Source organism: Pantherophis guttatus, chromosome 11 (assembly GCF_059756535.1).
Source record: "Pantherophis guttatus breed Tessera chromosome 11, ASM5975653v1, whole genome shotgun sequence".
In the NCBI taxonomy this organism is placed as follows: domain Eukaryota; kingdom Metazoa; phylum Chordata; class Lepidosauria; order Squamata; family Colubridae; genus Pantherophis; species Pantherophis guttatus.
In genome coordinates this window covers 18,713,739-18,733,306 of record NC_142073.1, presented here as the reverse complement: position 1 = coordinate 18,733,306, position 19,568 = coordinate 18,713,739, and the positions used below count along the sequence as shown (strand labels likewise).

The window sequence follows — 19,568 nt, the reverse complement described above, 5'->3', positions numbered from 1 at the left end:
ACATTTGGCCTTTGGGGCTCAGCCAAAGAGGTCTAGTCCCTACATCAGTAATGGCGAACATCACCGAGTGCCAAAAAGGTTGTGTGGAAACGTTGTGTGCATGTCTGTGCACTTGTCGGGACTGCGCTTCGGAAAAGCCGAATTTTGGGGTTCTCGCGCGCATGCGCGCCCAACGATCAGCTGGCTGGCATGCATGCACATACCGGTTTTCGGCACTGCCATGTGCGCAAAGGACAGCTGATCATTGCACGCGCATGCACGCCAGAAACCTGGAAGAGAAACAGGCAAGGCTGAGTGTGCCGGGCGACATGGCTTCGTGTACCATTTTGGGCACGCGTGATTTGCCATCACGGCCCTACATGTTGAGCTTGGATAGGATCACTTGTGATATGGGCATTCTTCTAGCACTTTCCATTTGGTGGAATTGTTGCATCCATTTCAAACTATTCCTAAGATACAGAAAGATCTTCGTTCAAAAGGAGTTGCCTACCTATCTGTGCATCACTCTCAAAAATAAAACAGAGTCCAGAAGAAATATTCATGCAGATATGCAGATATGCAGAAAATATGGGAGGCATTGTACAATTAAACCTTTGGCTGTATACATAGTGAATTTAAAATTCAATTTAAAGTCCAGATAACAAAGATCTTCTTAGTTAAATCCTATGGAGTTCCTGTGCAAGGAAGATAAAGCCATAAGTTGCAACCCACTTCAACGTTGCTTTTAACTTGTGCAAAGCTCCCAGTGAACTGGAGTTTGGTTGAAAAAGTGCTGAATTAGGGAATAAAGAGAAAGACCGGAGCAGTAGGAAGGATTTGAGGATCTGGTGTTAATCTTGCGATAGCCAGAAACAGTTTTTTAAAAAATCCATAATAGTAGAGTTGGATCTAATATACAGGAAGGTAAGCATCAGAGCAGTCAACCTGAGATACAGAAAGAAGTTCATTCAAGATCAAAGTGATCGAATTGTCTACCCAGTCCAATATGGAACTTACTTAAGAATGAGGGGAAAAAATGATGATTTAATGTACTTGGGTAGTGCCCAAGACATCCAGATAACCAGAATACAAAAACCAAGTTGGAAGAGACCTTGGAGGTCTTCTAGTCCAACCCCTTGCTCAAGCAGGAGACCCTATACCATTTCAGACAAATCATTGTCCCATCTTTTCTTTAAAATCTCAAGTGACGGAGCGCCCACCATCGTCTATCAGACTAGTTCTTGCTGGTAAATGCAAACATAAAAATACTCATCTGGGGGATTGAGCTAAAAAAACATAGCAAATCCATCACAGAAGCAGAATGAATAGCAAAGAGGTGTTTTTTTTTTTCCTGGTTCTATAACCGACTCGTAAAAATTTAGAGGCATCTATACCAAGAATTCGCTTGCAAAATCAGAACGTGCCATTTCTCCGTGTAATTTGCTCATACGAATATATTTTCCAGCAGAAAATCTCAGTTTTTCTTCTTCTTTTCCCTTCTGATCTTCATGAGGATGGGACAATGCAGAGCTTATCTTCAGCCCTAAGATTAGGTACAAGGCAGCAATGATCTTACGTGACTGGTCTTGATCATCACAGAAGGCCAGAAAGTCAATAAGTAGCTACAAATCCTTGTGATTTTTTTAGACCACAATGCTGCAGCTGCTATTGAAAAACTGAACCATATTGCTTTGGTTCTTTGATCACAACTATTGCTTCAGTGCAAACAAAAGATAAACTATATTTGTTCGGGCCAATAAAACAGACATGCAAACATTTCCATACCCTGCACAGTAAACATTTCATGTTTTGGTCAAAATGAACCTGCTTTGCCAGGAGTTCATTGGAGAGCATGGTAAAAACTACTAGCAAAGTCTTATGAACCAACCTTTAAATTATAAACAATCATATTTAGGTTAGACCAGAGGTGGGTTTCAGCAGGTTCTGACCAGTTCTGGGGAACCGGTAGCAGAAATTTTGAGTAGTTCGTAGAACCGGTAGTAAAAATTCTGACTGGCCCCGCCCCCATCTATTCTCTGCCTCCCGAGTCCCAGCTGATCAGGAGGAAATGGGGATTTTGCAGTATCCTTCCCCTGGAGTGGTAGTGGGAATGGAGAGTTTACAGTATCCTTCCCCTGCCGCGCCCACCAAGCCACGCCCACCAAGCCATGCCACGCCCACCAAGCCACACCCACAGAACCGGTAGTAAAAAAATTTGAAACCCACCCCTGGGTTAGACGCACGAAATTTAAATAGACGGTATGAAATTTGAAAGGAAATGATCAAGTAAATAATTATGTACACGGGGAACCAAATAAGAGTGCCATAATCAGCAGTTGCAGAAAATTCACAATACTTAGCCAAAATACCCTAGGCCAAGGGTGTCAAACTCAAGGCCTGCAGGCTGCATCCAGCGGGGCTGACCTGGAAACAGCGAAGGACCAGCCTGTGGTGCTTCTCTCAGCGAAGCTTGGAAGGGCCGCACGTGCTCCGTTTTTAATGGCAGAACATTCGGGCCACCACAGGTGCTCCCGACACGAGTGACATTGAGCTAGCCACACCCACCCACCCTCCAAGGTCAAACATAACCCTGATGAGGCCCTCAATGAAATGGAGTTTGATACCCCTGCCTCAGACCTATATCTTGCCATTTTTATAGAAGATGAGAGACAAAAGACCAGCTCATCCCATAGCTAGAGGCTACTGCCCTCTTGAGTATTTGCATTGTGGATGGATTTTTTTTTTTAAATTTATTTATAAGGATGCAATTTTTCAAACTGCTGCTGTGATAAAAGCTTGGATCATATCTCAGATCATCATATTTCCAAGCTTTCCGTGCACTTGGAGAGAGATAACGAGAAAAGTAGAGGTTACATCACTTTAAAATCGTTTTGGGCAAAAAAGATGGTTTCTGAAAAAAAAAGGGGGAAGAAAATTATTTGAGAGATTGTCAGGCTTCCAAGTAACACCCCCAATGAAAGAAGACTCCGAGGCTAGAAGTTCCTCAAAGTTCCATTTTATTAGAGATGTCCTATTGGCACATCTGGGGCAGGGGTAAAATGCACTTACTACTGGATCGGAAATGTGAGTGCGCACGCTCCTCTTCTGTGCATGCACAGAGGGTCAAAAACGGGACGTGATGACGTCCCGGCAGATGGGCAGAACCTCCCACCGCTGGCCCTACCGAAGAGGGGTGGGTTCTACTTACCTTTACTACCAGTTCGCATAGCGCCTGTGCACGCTCTCCTGTGAATGCGCAGAAGCTTCTTCGCATGTGCAGATTAACTTTGATGACGTCTGGGTCAGTGGGTGGAGCCGCTCGCCGGTTTTACTACCGGTTCTTGTGAACCGGTCCAAACCGGGGGCAACCCTCCACTGCTACCAGATCGCGCGAGCTGGATAGATCCGGCCGGATTTCACCGCTGATCTGGGAATACCTGAATCTGAAAGCTTCCAGATTTTCCCCACCCAAAAGAAAGTCCAAATCCCTTCCCCTGCACCCACATGTCCATCACATGGTCCAATCAAAGCCCCATCCCAACTGGAGATGTGTTCTGCCCCAACTACAGACCCCAAAGAATGCAGCACACACAAAGTCCATACAAATCTTAGTTTACTAATTAAGGACTACTAATGAGCTTCCTTAGTAGCTGTTCGAATACAAGTACAGTTTAAATCAGTCTTTTCTGAACAAGGGCTGTTAATTTAACTTCATTAACAGCCAACAAGAATCCAAAGAATAATAACTCAATTCTGAGGCACAGTATTTCAGATAACCGTAATCTTACTGTGGTTGGCAGAATACCCAGAAGCAATTTGCAGGAAAACTGATAAGAGAAACAAGAGCCAAATCAAATGTTTCTGGAATCAAGACACAAAGGAATATGAATGAAGTTGTTCCCTGCAAATTGCTTCAGTCGGCATTCCTCCTTAAATAGGCTAAGGGAGTGGCCAATTAGCCCCAAGCCTTACTCTCAAGGAGACCTCCTCCTGAGGAGCCACTCCTGCCTTTTAACAGCTCTGCGCGCTCGTGCATCGAGAAGAGGCTCCTCCTCTTCTTCCACCATACCAGCCTCCTTGCTGTCAGAATCAGCTACTAACTGCACAGGTCGCTGACGGGCCACAACAAGATGCCTCCCAGTCATGCCACTCCAGATGCAGGCGCGAATGTCCTTGACTCTCAGAGAAAGGAATGTTATTATGGCTTAACTATCTCCACTATGCAATCCCTATGCTCTATGCAATTCCCCCTTCCCAATTTCCCACAGCACTAAGTGTGGCAGCCCTGAAGACCCAAAGAAAAAGATAGCCTCCGGGGCTGACAGAGATGTTGAAGCAAAGAGCCAGGCCCAGGTTTTTCCAAGCATTTTAATCTATGGCAGGGGTCAGCAACCCGTGGCTCTGGAGCCGCAGGTGTCCCTTTCATCCCTCTGCTGCGGCTCCCTATCGCCAGTCGGCTCCACAATTGATAGGGCTTTCCATTAGGACAGGTAGAGGAAAAAGGATGCCGTGCTAGGAGGAGACTCTATGGTGGGGGAACCGGACTTCTGGTCAGCTCCAGAATTGAACAGGGGGCTTCCGGTTAGGACCTTTGTGGCTCTTTGAGTTTTTAAGGTTGCCGACCCCTGATCTATGGCAAAGTTCGGAAGTAAAGTATTGGAGGAAGCATCATATGAATTTTCTGCCCCAGGCGGATCCTGAAGCTGTTTATAGTCCTCAACTGAGGCCATTCCAAGAAACTGGGTAAAACCTGTTCCACAGGCCTACCCATCTCAGTGGCCTAGTTTTCATCCTGGCTTCAAACCGAAACCTTGGAGTCTTCCTTAGAGAAAAGGAGCGTTTGTTGAAATCAGTGCTGGGATTGATGCAAATGATCTCTTGTTAGGAAGAAATACCAAAGGAAAAGCAATAACGTCAATAACAAGCTGACATTCCCAAAATAAATGAAAAAAAAAACCCACCAATCCTGAGGATTAGTCTTCATTTATTTGGCTTCTTCTGGAAAAAAAAATGATTTAATTTTAATTCTTTCTGACAAATTTTTTTTTACAAATGGAGTTATTTTTATAAGTACAAAGTAAGGTGAATTTGAGAGAACGTTGGTGGGTTTATGGACTTCTCTAAGCCATAAATAGATCTGTTTTGCTCTGTCTTGGCATAACCAGCTCATTCTGGTCTTTAAGCCATCATTTATGACTTGGGAATAAACCTAGAACAGATGGGATGAAGCAGTGGTGAAATCCAAACTTTTTTACTACCGGTTCTACCCATAATTACTAGGTTAATAACTAATCTGGCTGAAGATGTTCTTTGGATACAGCTGGATGAATTGGAAGAAAATAGAACAGAATTCTTCATTGGCCAAATAAACATTGGATTGGACACCCAAGGAATTTGTCTCCGGTGCATAAGTTCTCAGTTTACATGCAAACATACACTGTATATACAAACATAAGTTCCCAGTGTACATACAAACAGCAAAGTGATAAATCATAAAATATAAACAACAAAGTGATAAATCATAAGGTACCAATAGGCGATGAGAATAGGAAAGACGAGAAGGATAGGAACAAAATCAATAATAGCAAAATTTGAAATGGTTTGACGGATAACTAAAATGGTTAAAAGAAACAAATGCCATAAAAAGAACTTTTTCCTGAACATTCAACAGTTGCCACCTTCAGTCATATCCAAAGCCAGACCTAAATCTTAATCCCAGATGAACCAAATCCAGACAGTCATATCTACAGCCAAGTATTTTGTCTCCAGTATTCAGGTGAGTGCCTTTGGCATAAACATAAAGACCAGAACAGAGATAGTAGTAAATAACACTAGCATGTAAATGCTTAGGTCAGCCACTCACAAACAGGTGCCATTAACTGGTGTTGAATTTCCACACACAAACCTACTAACCTGCCATCTAGTGGGAGTAAGTTTCTATTCTTTTTTTGAAGGCATGCTACTCAACCCATCCCTAATGATCTCTCTCCATCTTGTGGTCATTGAAGGTATTCCAAGCTTTCTCAACTATCATCCCTGTAGTCCGTACGCCCAACATTATCCAGATTTTACAACCTAGCAAAGCTCTTCAAGAATATTCAGACTAATAATCAAACTCACAATCATATTGCGAATAAAGCAGTAAGTCAAGAGCTGGTTTTTCTTGGGTTGAAGGAAGTCAGCAACAGCTGTTCATCAGCCTGAGAATCAACAACAATAGAATACTTTTATTGGCCAAGTGTGATTGGACACACAAGGAAGTTTTCTCCGGTTGCATAAGCTCTCAGTGTACATACAAACAACAAAGTAATATAAGATATTATATATATAAATCGCAATAAATAAATAAATAAATAAATAAATAAATAAATAAATAAATAAATAAATAAGATACCAATAAGAGAAGGTAGTAGAAAAGATAAGGATAATAGTAATATAACCTGGTAATACAAGGAGCCTTGGTAGTACAGTGGTTTAATGCACCCTGTTATTAACACAGCTGCCTGCAATTTCTGCAGGTTCGAATCTTACCAGGCTCAAGGTTGACTCAGCCTTCCATCCTTTCTAAGGTAGGTTAAATGAGGACCCAGTTTGTGAGGGCAATAAGCTGACTTTGTATAAATATACAAAAGTATGAAGGCTATTGCTTAACGCATTGTAAGCCGCCCTGAGTCTCTGGAGAAGAGCGGCATATAAATCAAATTAAAAAAAAAAAACCTACTACATGAGCAAATAGCCTTAGATATAAGACAATACTGTGATAATTTGGTGTTCAGGAGGGTGATGGCATGGAGGGAAAAACTGTCTTTGTGTCTAGTTAGAATATAATAGAATACAATTCTTTATTGGCCAAGTGTGATTGGACACACAAGGAATTTGTCTTTTGTGCATATGCTCTCAGTGTATATAAAAAGACAAGATACGTTCATCAAGAATCATAAGATACAACACTTAATGATAGTCAAAGGGCAGAAATAAGCAATCAAATCATACTAATTGTTTTGGCATGCAATGCTCAATAGTGCCATCCTGAGGGGAACAGTTGAAATAGTTTATGTTCAGGATGTGTGGGGTCTGTAGATACTTTCTCAGCCCTCTTTCTGATCCATGTAGTATATAGGTCCTCAATGAACTTGTTTACTGCGTGGGTCATAGCTGAGAATCTGTGTAATGCAGCGTATAGGTTTTCAAGTAAATGTTGTTGCTGTTGTTAGTTGCGAAGTTGTGTCTGACCCATTGCAACCTCATGGACAATGTTCCTCCAGGCCTTCCTGTCCTCTACCATCCTCTGGAGTTCATTTAAGCTCAAAATGATGTAGGCTTCAGTATTGGATAAAGGATCATTGCAGATACACACCACCATAGGAGACGTCTATCTTCAAGCTGTCTCAGAAAGGAAATACCTTTCCCCAGGAGCTTTATATAGCCAATCCAAGGCCCCTACTCCCTACCCACTATGTACAGCTGAAGCTAAACAGCTTTGGTTTGCTAAGGTCAGATTCTACCCCCTTCTGTCAAGGACTTCTTCTAAAGCTTGGTTCTTCAGCACCTGAATTGAGAGACGTACAAGCTCAGTCCTCTTCTGGATATGTCAGAAAGGCCACAAGCAAGATAGTTTGTAGTTTTCCTAGAGCAGGGCAATAGGACGATGATAGAATCAGAGAGGACCAGAATGGTCTTGGGTGAAAACTGTCATGTCACCCAAAATATCATGGTCATCACCTTTGACATATGTGTCATAGATTTACCACCACTGGACTAGATCTTACTGAAAGGTTTTTTTAACCAGTCTTGAGATAATACTCCTATTATTCAAAACGTCCATGTCTTTCACCCCAGCAATCCTTAGACTGGTTAATGCATTTGCTGCTTGAAGAGATGCAAGGAAGTGACAAAGAAGATTTCTTCTTATTCCTCAACTCTCCAGAAAGTTGATGTGTACTGTTTCTTTCTACGGATATACAACTAATTTCCACATACCTTCTTTGTTCACAGTTTATAAGGATTGCTGAAATTGTCACATATATCCCTCAGATGATACACATAATGTATCCCAACATGTCACTACGGATACTGAATTTTTGGCTGATTACCGTGATAAATCAAACGTTCAAGGTTTTTAAATTCTTATTTTGGAATAAAAGGGCCAACAGCTAAAAAATACAATAGCCCCTTTTACCGCCTCTTTTATCTGTGGTTCCCATACAGCTACGTGTGCTTATTTATCAATGTAATCTTCTCCGCTCACATGGAAATTTGTCCATTAAAGCTTGCTGTTTATTCTTCTTGATTTGTAACAGACATTTGCACAATGGCCCTTTTTCAAAAGCCATTGGTACATCAATAGCACCAGGTCGTGCTTTTTAAAAAAATGATGGTTCAAGAAGCTTCTTCTTCTTTTTTTTAATTGGAAGCAAAAGGTTTAGTAGGCTGTCACGGACAATAGGAGAAGAGGTAGAAAAGAGAAATAGGTTTACAAAACCAAGTCAGAAAGTGTAGAGAATTGGTGATGGGCTCACTGTCTCTCTCAATGTAGGAGCTGCATCAACTGTTGATCCAGTCATGCATTTCCTTAGTATAATTTTTATACTCCTAGTTTCCTGGTCTACAGAAGAGGACTTATCCTTGGCAGAAGAGATCCCATGTTCAAAGTATCAAGTGGCTTTCAATCACTCGTGCTATGAATTTGTGAAACTCCAACGCACATTCACGAGTGCCCAGAGTTGGTGTGAGAGAGGAGGGGGCCATTTGGCCTTTATTTGGAACGAAGAGACTCAAACGTTCTTGGAGGAACACATCTCTGAGGAGAAGGAGTGGTGGATCGGGATAACCTACACCTCTTCAAATGAAACTAACGAAGGTAAGAAAAATTGAGGACAGTTGTGTGAGCAGCAAGTTGTGATTAGAATCCTAGATACAAATGTGAGAGGTAAATTGTAAAGGGAATGAGAAGCTCAGCTTCTGGTGCATTTATGAACATATCTAGGTAATTTTCTTGACAGTGCTACAAAGGTTTGTCACTGCTCCCTTCCTTCCTTCCTTCCTTCCTTCCTTCCTTCCTTCCTTCCTTCCTTCCTTCCTTCCTTCCTTCCTCCCTCCCTCCCTCCCTCCCTCCCTCCCTCCCTCTCCATTTCTTCCCTTCCATCTCTATCTTTTCCTTCCTTCCTTCCTGCCTGCCTGTCTGCCTCCCTTTACTTCCTCCCTTCCATCTCTATCATTTCCTTCCCTCCTTCCTTCCTCCCTCCCTTCTCCCTCCATTTCTTCCTTTCCATCTCTATCTTTTCCTTCCTTCTTTCCTCCCTGCCTGCCTGCCTCCCCCTCTCTCTACTTCCTCCCTTCCATCTCTATCATTTCCTTCCTTCCTTCCTTCCTCCCTCCCTCCCTCCCTTATCCCTCCATTTCTTCCCTTCCATCTCTATATTTTCCTTCCTTCCTTCTTTCTTTCCTTCCTTCTTTCCTTCCTTCCTTCTTTCCTTCCTTCCTTCCTTCTCCCTCCCTCTACTTCCTCCCTTCCATCTCTATCTTTTCCTCCCTCCCTTCCATGTCTTCCATGTGTATAGGATGCCAATTCTCAATAAATTGTATTCAAATGTGCCATATAAACAGCACCCTTAGATATCAACTATAAGGCACGGGGGAGAAAGCAGTCATCGGCCTCTCTCCATGCCTACGAACTTCTTAAACATTCTCAGGTGGCCAATTAATGAGTGACCAGAATGCAGGAGAGGGCATGGCCCTTGAAGCAATTTACCGGGCATGTTCTGATCAACAGAATGCACCAAGAGCCACCTTTCTACTTACATAAGCACCTAAGATGACTCACAAGTTTAAAAGCAAAAATGCCAAGTTTAAAATATTGAAATGTCAATTACGGTCCATGAATGATTAAAAGATTGATGGAAGAGCATCTTAGTCATCTTGCTAAATTCTCTTCTTGGTGTTGTGGCATGCGGCAGCAACCCATTGAGTATACTTTGCCACGGAAGCCAGGAGAACAATAGTAGCTTGTTTGCTATCTGATCACCCACTACTTTCTGGGGGATAACCTGAGAGGTCCTCTGGTTGAAGAGATACGTATCCAACTTCACTGTGCTACTGCTGGCCAGTGGCCAAGCAAGGAAATCTTGATGGATACTTCTCTTTGTAGTTGTAAAATATTCTGTGGTGCATCCATACGCTATATCAATTTCTTTCCATGCAGGATCGATGATTTGGCTAGATACTTCGAACATCACCTTCACCAAGTGGTTCCAAGATCCACCCTCAGTCTTTGCATCGTCCTGCGGCTATATCCTGAAGAACGCTGAGTACCAGTGGGGAGTAACTGAGAATTGTAGCCAGGAGTTTGACTTTATTTGTGAATTTGGTAAGAAATGAAATCCATACCCATGCCTTTGAAATACACAGGTATAACCACCTAGACCAGTATTTCTTAACTATGTCAACTTAAAAGATGGGTGGACTCAGGGGTGAAATCTGGCGGGTTCTGACAAGTTCTGGAGAACCGGTAGCGGAAATTTTGAGTAGTTCGGAGAACTGGCAAATACCACCTCTGGCTGACCCCAGAGTGAGGTGGGAGTGGAGATTTTGCAATATCTTTCCCCCTAGAGTAGGGAGGGAATGGGGATTTTGCAGTATCCTTCCCCTGCCACGCCCACCAAGCCACACCATGCCCACCAAGCCATACCCACAGAACCGATAGTAAAAATAAAATAGATTGCACCACTGGGTGGACTTCAACTCCCAGAATTCCCCAGCTCTGCTGGCTAAGGAATTCTGAGAGCCGAAGTCCACCCATCTTCAGGTTGACAAAACTGACAAGTTTACAAGGTTGAGAAATACTAACCTAGATTATATTGGCCCAACTTTCGATTTCTAAGCTTTTGGTTAGAAAAGCGAGCAACAGGGCAAATGAGATGGAGCGGATTTCTGCCTACATCAATGGCCAATGCCAGTCTGAGAACGTTCAATCGCAGACTCCCAGGTTATTCCATTTTAATGTATAATGGTACCCATAGCAAGCTTCTAACGCCCCTCATTAGGCCATTGTCGAGACAACAGGACAGATGTCATGAAAAACTCCTGGCAGACAAAGATTCTAAAACAATGCAAACCTGTCACTAGATTTGCATTTGCAACCTACAGGACCTGCGTTTTGCCAATGGCACATCAATTGTGCAACTGAACGCTTGTTATATTGTGTAGATTATTAGAAGGGTTGTATTGTTCCCAATACAGTCCCCAACATTTTTGGCATTAGGAAGTGGTTTTGTGGAAGACAATTTTTCCATGTACCAGGGTGAGGGGGTGGGGGGAATGGTTTCACCCTGCAGCTGACAGACCATGGACCAGCACCAGTCCGTGGCTCCGGGGTTTGGGGAGGACCCCTGTTTTACAGTATTTCATTTTATTGTTTCTATTTTGATTTCCTTGATGGACCTCCGGCTTGTAATAAAGTTATTCATTCATTTAACGTTGCAACACCTTCAGCCTTTCCCATGTGGTTGAAAGATCATTCCCAGCCTTCTTTACCAACATCCATGCTTGTTAAGCATTGGTGGTATTTAGCTGGTTCTATCCGGTTTGAGAGAACCGGTAGCAGCTGCTGTGGGAGACTTCGCATTTGCAAACCGGTAGTGAAGGTAAGTGAATAGCACCCCTGTTGTTAAGGCTATGCTGCGTTGTTGAGAATGGGAGTTCACCAAATTAACAAAAGTGGCATCATACAAAGAAAATCAATATAAAATGTTATACCAATCTCACTTAGCGCCTGCAAGACTGGCAAAAATCTATCCGAAGTGTGGATAAGTGTGGGCATCACCAAGGTACCTTCTTCCATATGTGGTGGTCATGTCCTGAAGCGAAGAGGTATTGGAGTAAAATACAAAATTGGCTACAAGAATTAATTAATAATAAAATTGAATTGATTCCAGAAACTTTTCTCCTGGGAGTACTAAAGACTAAATATGACAAAAAAACCAGGATATTTAATCATACACATACTCACAGCAGCGAGAATAACATATGCACAACATTGGAAAGGAAACAATATACCACCAGAGGAAGCCATTATTCAAAAAATATTCGATTGTGCCGAAATGAATAAACTAACATTAGAACTAAATGAAAAAGAGGATTCAGAATACTATACGGTGTGGGATAATTGGTACAGGTAGATTGATAACCGAATTAAAAATGGATAAAGACTAGTATAAAGTTTAAGATATATATATATTTAGGAGTTATAGAATATATAGGAATAATTAATCTAACCTGTGGGAAAAGTAACACTGTCTGATCGATTATGTACTGGAATTCTGGAAAACGAAAAAAACCACAATAAAAAACTTTGAACGAGAATGGGAGTTCACAACATTTTTGGCCCTGATGTTTTCTGATTAGCCATTAGTTGTGGGAATCTGTGCCACTAAACAGCACAAAACGGGCACAGGCTTCATGTCTTCTAGCTTCTATTGCTCCCTATTGGAGCATGTAAGGAAAGCTTTCCCAGATTGTCCCACTAAATGTTCTGGAATTCAGCTCCCATAATTCCCAAGTAGTTTGCCTTTGGCTGTCTTTGGAAACTCTCATATTCAAGTCCAACATCTCTGGGGAGCACCTCATTAGAGAAGCTGCATTAAGAAGATAAAGACACTTGGAAGGAAGCTTTCAGGTGGCTCAGTGGCTAAGACACTGAGCTTGTTGATCAGAAAGGTCGGCAGTTGAATAATATAGGTTGGTGGCCTTATTTGCAATTTAAGTCACGATACTTAAAAGATAAAGAAGAATATGGTCTCACAACAATTGGTCTCACAACAATTAGACAAATTATTGATTGGCCCGGATGAAAAATGGATAACTATATTTTATAATTATTTATTAGAATTTGACAGAGCCGAGGATATAGTGAAGGGAGCAATGATAGCTTGGGCAAAAAATGTAGGACATAATATCGAATTAGAGGATTGGGAAATGATTTGGAACAGAAATTATAAAATAACAAAATCAGCAAAAGAAAATCAATAAAGAATGTTTTATCGCTGGTATTTGGCACCTTCAAGATTGGCAAAGATATATCCAAATTTAACCCCAAATTGTTGGAAATGTGGACAAAAGCAGGGTACCTTCTTTCATGCATGGTGGTGATGCCCAGAATCGAAAAAATATTGGAAAAAAAAATCCAAAATTGGTTACAGGAATTAACTGGCATCCAAATAGATTACACTCTGGAACTGTTTGTTTTGGGGATAATGAAAAAGAAATATGACAAAAAAACAATGTACATTATTCTACATATAATAACGGTGGCAAGACTAACCTTTGCACAGTGTTGGAGAAACACAAATATACCCTCGGAAGACTTAATAATTAAAAAAGTCTTGGACTGCGCTGAAATGGATTAAGATGACACTTGAGCTGAAAGGATTGATGGATCTGGAATATTATATAATATGGGAGAAGTGGTATAAATGGATTGAGAATAGAAAAAAAAATTAGATAAAGTAGGATTGAATTTAGTTAGAATCAGTGGTGGGTTGCCCTCGGTTCGGACCGGTTCGCAAGAACCGGTAGTAAAACCGGCGGGAGGCCCTGCCCACTGCCCCGGATGTCGTCATCAGCGATCTGCGCAGGTACAGAAGCTTCTGCACGATCCCACTGCGAATCGGTGGTAAAGGAAAGTAGAACCCACCCCTGGTTAGAATGTATAGAGTATAAGTGAAATATAGTAATATGTCATGTAAATGGTACACAAACTTTCTTCTTTTTGTATTTTAATTGTTGAAAATCAATAAAATGTTTATTAAAAAAAAAAGAAAGGTCGGCAGTTCGGTGGTTCAAATCCCTAGTACAGGTCTCCTGCGTGAGCAGGGGGGTTGGACTAGATGACCTCCAAGATCCTGTTGTGGCCCGCCAGCAGCCTGTACGGATCGTGGCTCATCCCAATGAAGAGGAGGCTGGTGTGGTGTCGCGCCAGCAGCCTGCACAGCCAGCGTTCACGTCGGACAGCGAGGAGGCTGAAGAAGATGTGATGCCAGTGGAGGAGCCTCTCCTCAATGCTCGGGCATGCAGGGTTGCCAAAAGGCAGGAGTGGCTACTCAGGAGGAGGAGGTCTACTCGAGAGTAGGGCTTGAGGATAATTGGCCACTCCCTTAGCCTATTTAAGTTGCACGCAGCTAGTGCATTATTGCTGGAAACAACTTGTATTATTATCAGAATATTTTGGTTTATCATATCTTGTTTTCTGGGCTGGTTGCCAACCTTTGCCAGTCTTGTTTATTCTTGCTACTTAATAAATTTGATAAGGACCGTTGGTGTGTGTCAATATCCTCAGAAATCCGGAGCTGGGGCAGAACAGGTCCCTTCCAATTCTGTTACTGTGAAAATACGGTTAAATTATTCCTTACTGTCCAGAATCGGGCCACAGCATTGCTTGTGACAACTTCAACGCCACCGTGCAGTGTGGATCGGGAGAAGTCATTCAGATCGGAGAGAGCTTCTATGGGAGGAAAACTCCTCACTACTGTGTCCTTGAGACCCCACTGCAGTTTGATGACGAAGAAGAGTGCAGTTGGATTAGCGTGAAAGATGAAGTTGCAGGTAAGCCTCAAAACCCATATTGCAAGTATTAGAAAGCCCCACCCTACGTGGCCCTCACTTTGGAAGCCTCCAAAGGCAATAATAAAGATGACCTTCAGTCAGGTTTGACTTACTGTGACCACATGGACATGTCCAGTTAGTTTTCTTGACAGCAATAGGCAAATTCCCTTATATTCAACCTGGCAGCTGCCTGGTTTATCATATGGGTCAAACATTTCTTAATGGTTTCTCACCATATCCAGATGCCAACAAATCCAATTCTGCTTAGCTTCTTGGATAGAGCCTCAACGGGCAATCCAGGCCAGACCAACCGATAATCACAACCAGATGAGCTAATTTATTTTGTTGTAAATCTACATGGACAGAGTCTTGCAATTCCTAAAGTACAATTCTGTCCTGTTTCTCCCCATTTCCTTTACAGTCCAAGAAACTAGGGAGGGTCCCTTCTGAGTCTCTTGCCCCACCCACTATTCAGCTGCAGACTATGCTGTTTTCCATCTGACTTTTCCCTTTGTAATGTCTCTTGGGCCAGTCTCCCAGTCTCCTCTTTCACATATGTCTGCCTGCCTGCCTATCTATGTATCTATGTATCTTCTTTCTATCTATATATCTATATATCTATATATCTATATATCTATGTATGTATGTATGTATGTATGTATGTATCTATCTATCTATCTATCTATCTATCTATCTATCTATCTATCTATCATCTATCTATCTATCTATCTATCTATCTTCTTTCTATCTATCATCTATCTATCTATCGTATATCTTCTTTCTATCTATCATCTATCTATCTATCGTCTATCTTCTTTCTATCTATCTTCTTTCTATCTATCTATCTATCTTTTTTCTATCTATCATCTATCTATCTATCTATCTATCTATCTATCTATCTATCTATGTTCGTTCTATCTATCATCTATCTATACCTATCTTCTTTCTATCTTTCTATCTTCTATCTATCTATCATCTATTTATCTATGTTCTTTCTATCTATCATCTATCTATACCTATCTATCATCTATCTATCTATCTATCTATCTATCTATCTATCTATCTATCTATCTATCTATCTATCTATCTATCTATCTTCTTTCTATCTATCATCTATCTATACCTATCTATCTATCTATCTATCTATCTATCTATCTATCTATCTATCTATCTATCTATCTATCTATCTATCTTCTTTCTATCTATCATCTATCTACCTACCTACCCATCCATCCATCCAGTCATTTATCTACCTATTCATCCATCCATCTACAAAAATGAGAAACTGAAACCAACTGAAATCATAACTCAGGCAGCCATCTTAACCTTTGCAGGGCAATGTCACGGGCTCCAGGCATGCCAAGTTGCAGCGGATGGAACCTTTTTCGGAGAACCTTGTCCAGGTTTGGGAAGCTACCTCTCCGTCCAATACCAGTGCATGGAAGGTAAGCAATACCATTTCTACACACCGTCCAGGGAGACCAAGAATGGTCAGTGACATCTGCGTAGAAACCAGAGGTGGGTTTCAGCAGGTTCTGACCAGTTCTGGAGAACTGGTAGCAGAAATTTTGAGTAGTTCGGAGAACCGGTAGTAAAAATTCTGACTGACCCCGCCCCCATCTATTCTCTGCCTCCCAAGTCCTAGCTGATCTGGAGGAAATGGGGATTTTGCAGTATCCTTCCCCTGGAGTGGGGTGGGAATGGTGATTTTACAGTATCCTTCCCCGGCCACGCCCACCAAGCCACACCCACAGAACCAGTAGTAAAAAAATTTGAAACCCACCACCGGTAGAAACCCTGTCTTGAAATTGCTAACCAGCAGTCTGATTATTTTTTTCCTGCAACAATAATGCGATGTCTGAGATTCAAAGACTTGTCAGCTTGGTGCCAGCCTATATAATAGTTTGTAGAATCATTTAGATTCTTGCAAATGCTACATTCCTAATGGAGGATTATTTTTAATGGTGAAGAAGCTGGATTTTAATTTTTTTTCAGAATCACCTTGATTAGACTCAGAAGCTACAAACAAACAAATAACTTTAGCAAAAATCCCTGTAGCCCTTGTGGCAAGATGGATGGCAAACACGTTTAATAAAACTAATAAATAAATAAATCTATTTCTTCTCTGACCTTCAGCTCTTTTTGAGCTGGAAATAATTCCAGCTGAAAATGGTAATTGTGCACTTTGCAATGTAGGGTTTATATTTTATTTCTACCTGATCTGTGATCATAAATAAACCAATTGTGTGTTAGATAAGAACATTTTTATATAATACTCAAATTATTTGAGCCTATACAAAAAATTTTAGTATTGCAATAAACGCATATTAAAATTAATCATTTGGCTGTTATGATTTTCTATTTCATATTCTATTATAGTTTTGCTGTTTTCTCACAAGCTCGGTCTTAACACCGAGGACTCTTCTGTAAGGATCTTTGAGCCTTCAATATGAGAGTATTATGTCGATAATATTAGCTTTTGTTTTCCAGTTTCCATGGTGATGATTTAAATGGTTGTAATTTTTATGGAGGATATTTTGTGAAAGAAAGATTTGAGGAGGCTCAGAATTGTCTCTGGATGCAAAAGAGGATGGCATTCTCTCTACGTCAACTTTGAAGTGAACCTGGCTGAAGCCATCATAGCTGCCACAAAGCGAGAAAGGGGGAAGGGAGGGAGGAAGTAGATAGCTAGGCTCTGGCCAAAACAAAATGCTGTCTTGTGAGAACCAAGGTCATTAAAACAGGTGGCCTTTGAAAGTGGAGAAGAGCCTGCCTTCCAGGGGTGGGCTGCTGTGGAGTCCCCACGCGGCCCATTTTGGATGTAGATAAGTGCAGGGCGCGCATGTAGGCTTGGGGAGGATGAAAAACGGGCCTACCGGACGTTTGGGAAGGCCAGAAATGGATCCGTTTCTGGCCTCCAGAGGGTCTCTGGAGCCCGGGGAGGCTGTTTTCGCCGTCCTGGAGGCTCAAGGAAAGCCTCCAGGAGGGCAAAAATGCCCCCCCTACCGAGGTGCAGGAGGCCGACTAGGCCACGCCCACCCAGCAACCAGGCAGAGAACCCCTTGCTAAAATTTTTGAAGCCCACCCCTGCTGCCTTCCATCTTCATTGGACAATGTGACTGGTGACACTTGGGAGGGGGAAGTTAATTAGGTGAAAACCGTGCGAACTGTCGGTGTTTTGTTTTCACTGACTGTGCCGATATGATGTATCCAATAAACATATCCTTTGAGGAATCTACCTGCCTTGGAGTCCTGTTTTCAATGGGTGCGTTACTCGGAGCACTGACACTCTACTCTTTTACAGGCTTGAGTTTGACGGTAACGGAAACCACGTTCGTATCGGAAAATGTCACCATCTCCTTGAAATGGCTGCTCTCACCATACACTGGAAACCTTTCCTGCATAATCAGCACCGGAGATGGAAACACGGTGGACCCCTACTATCCTCCAAGGTCAGAGGAAGCTTGGGGAGAAAATGAGGCAGGGGCCTTCAAGAGACTGCAGTTGCATCTAAGAGTCAGCGAGATTCAAGAGTGGGCTTTGCCAGACTTACGACTTCTGGATATGTTTCGATAACTATCCTCATCTTCCTCACCAATGCACCACCATGTCCCATATAAAAAAGGGGCAGAGCTTTGATTACAGAGTCACAGTCACTGTCTTATCCTTTTTGACCCCTACCTCATCCCTAAATGTAATGTCCTCTAAGAAGGGATGCTTGGCCAATTTGAACCTACAGCCAATATCTTACACTTTTCAATGCCTTGCTGTAGATCAGTGGTGGTGGGATTCTCCTGGTTTAACAACAGGTTCGATGATTGCGCGATTTGCGTGTGCCCGGGCCTGACGCACGCTGCGTGTGTATGCACGGTTTGAAGAAATCTTCATTTCTGGGTTTCTTTGGAGGAGTAACACAGCTGATTCGCGTGGCAATCCGCTCTGCCGCACAAATCAGCTGAGAAGATAAAGGTAGGAAAATAGCATGGGCAGGCGGGTGGGCCCATCTGATCATCGGGATGAACCGGTTCGCTCCCAGCTGATCATCGGACCTACCGGTTCACTCAAACCAGACTGAACTGGTAGAATCCCACCCCTGCTGTAGCTGCTGTAGATCTTGGGATGGACTGTAGGAAGGAGGTGGATTTCCAGGAGGGAGGGATGCATTCCAGAGAATAAGAGGCAACTCCATCTGGATACTTGTGACAGAAAGAGAGTGAGGACAGCCTCTCCTTCATAGTTCCTAGAATATATTATAGTTGCCAGATAGGACAGTCTTCCATCTGGCAAGATTTTGTCTATAAGTGTCAAGCAATAAAGATCTCAGCTTGGAAGAATTACCAAGTGTTATTCTTGGTTTGGGGCTTGACAGATCTGCCGATAATTTGTCCTAGTTTTGTGTTTACAGCTTGCATAGCAATGTGACTCATTGCTTCACCAAACCAGGCGAGTTCACCGTTTTTGTGGAGTGTACTACTAGCGAGTGGCACGTGACGGCTCAAAAACTCGTCACTGTTCGAGATAAAATGGATAAGCTCACCGTGACCGGGTGCTTCAGCAAATACGAAGTGGGGAACAGCTCTCATTGCAGGAGCCTTTATGAGGAAACCTTGTGGATTCAAGTAGAACTTGATGGAGGTTAGTGTAGTCTCTACACTAACTTAACACTTAACACTGTCAAATAATTTACTATGACTGTATTACTATTATTCTTCTCTTCCTTACTAGGATCTCTCTTCCCACTTATGACTATAACCATGTTGCTTGTATCTTTCAATTTACATTGTTTTTATTTGTTTCCTAGTACGACTTGATAGCTTATTAGTAACCTTGACTATCACTAAGTGTTGTATCTTTTTATTCTTGATGAATGTATTTTATTCTCCTTATGTACACTGAGAGCATATGCACCAAAGACAAATTCCTTGTGTGTCCAATCACACTTGGCCAATAAAGAATTCTATTCTATTCTATTCTATTCTATTCTATTCTAT

General features: G+C 42.1%; 1 protein-coding gene across 1 annotated transcript in view; it reads left to right on the top strand.

Moving 5' to 3' along the window:
• Positions 1-1,797: 1,797 nt before the first annotated feature.
• The window catches only part of PKD1L3 (polycystin 1 like 3, transient receptor potential channel interacting), a 77,827-nt gene continuing 60,056 nt past the window's right edge, over positions 1,798-19,568 (top strand). Inside the window, exons 1-7 of the mRNA XM_087877318.1 lie at positions 1,798-1,834; positions 8,591-8,839; positions 10,181-10,345; positions 14,392-14,577; positions 15,912-16,022; positions 17,882-18,029; positions 18,983-19,212. Coding sequence (XP_087733444.1) covers positions 1,798-1,834; positions 8,591-8,839; positions 10,181-10,345; positions 14,392-14,577; positions 15,912-16,022; positions 17,882-18,029; positions 18,983-19,212 — 1,126 coding nt within the window. The remainder of the gene's footprint in view (positions 1,835-8,590; positions 8,840-10,180; positions 10,346-14,391; positions 14,578-15,911; positions 16,023-17,881; positions 18,030-18,982; positions 19,213-19,568) is intronic.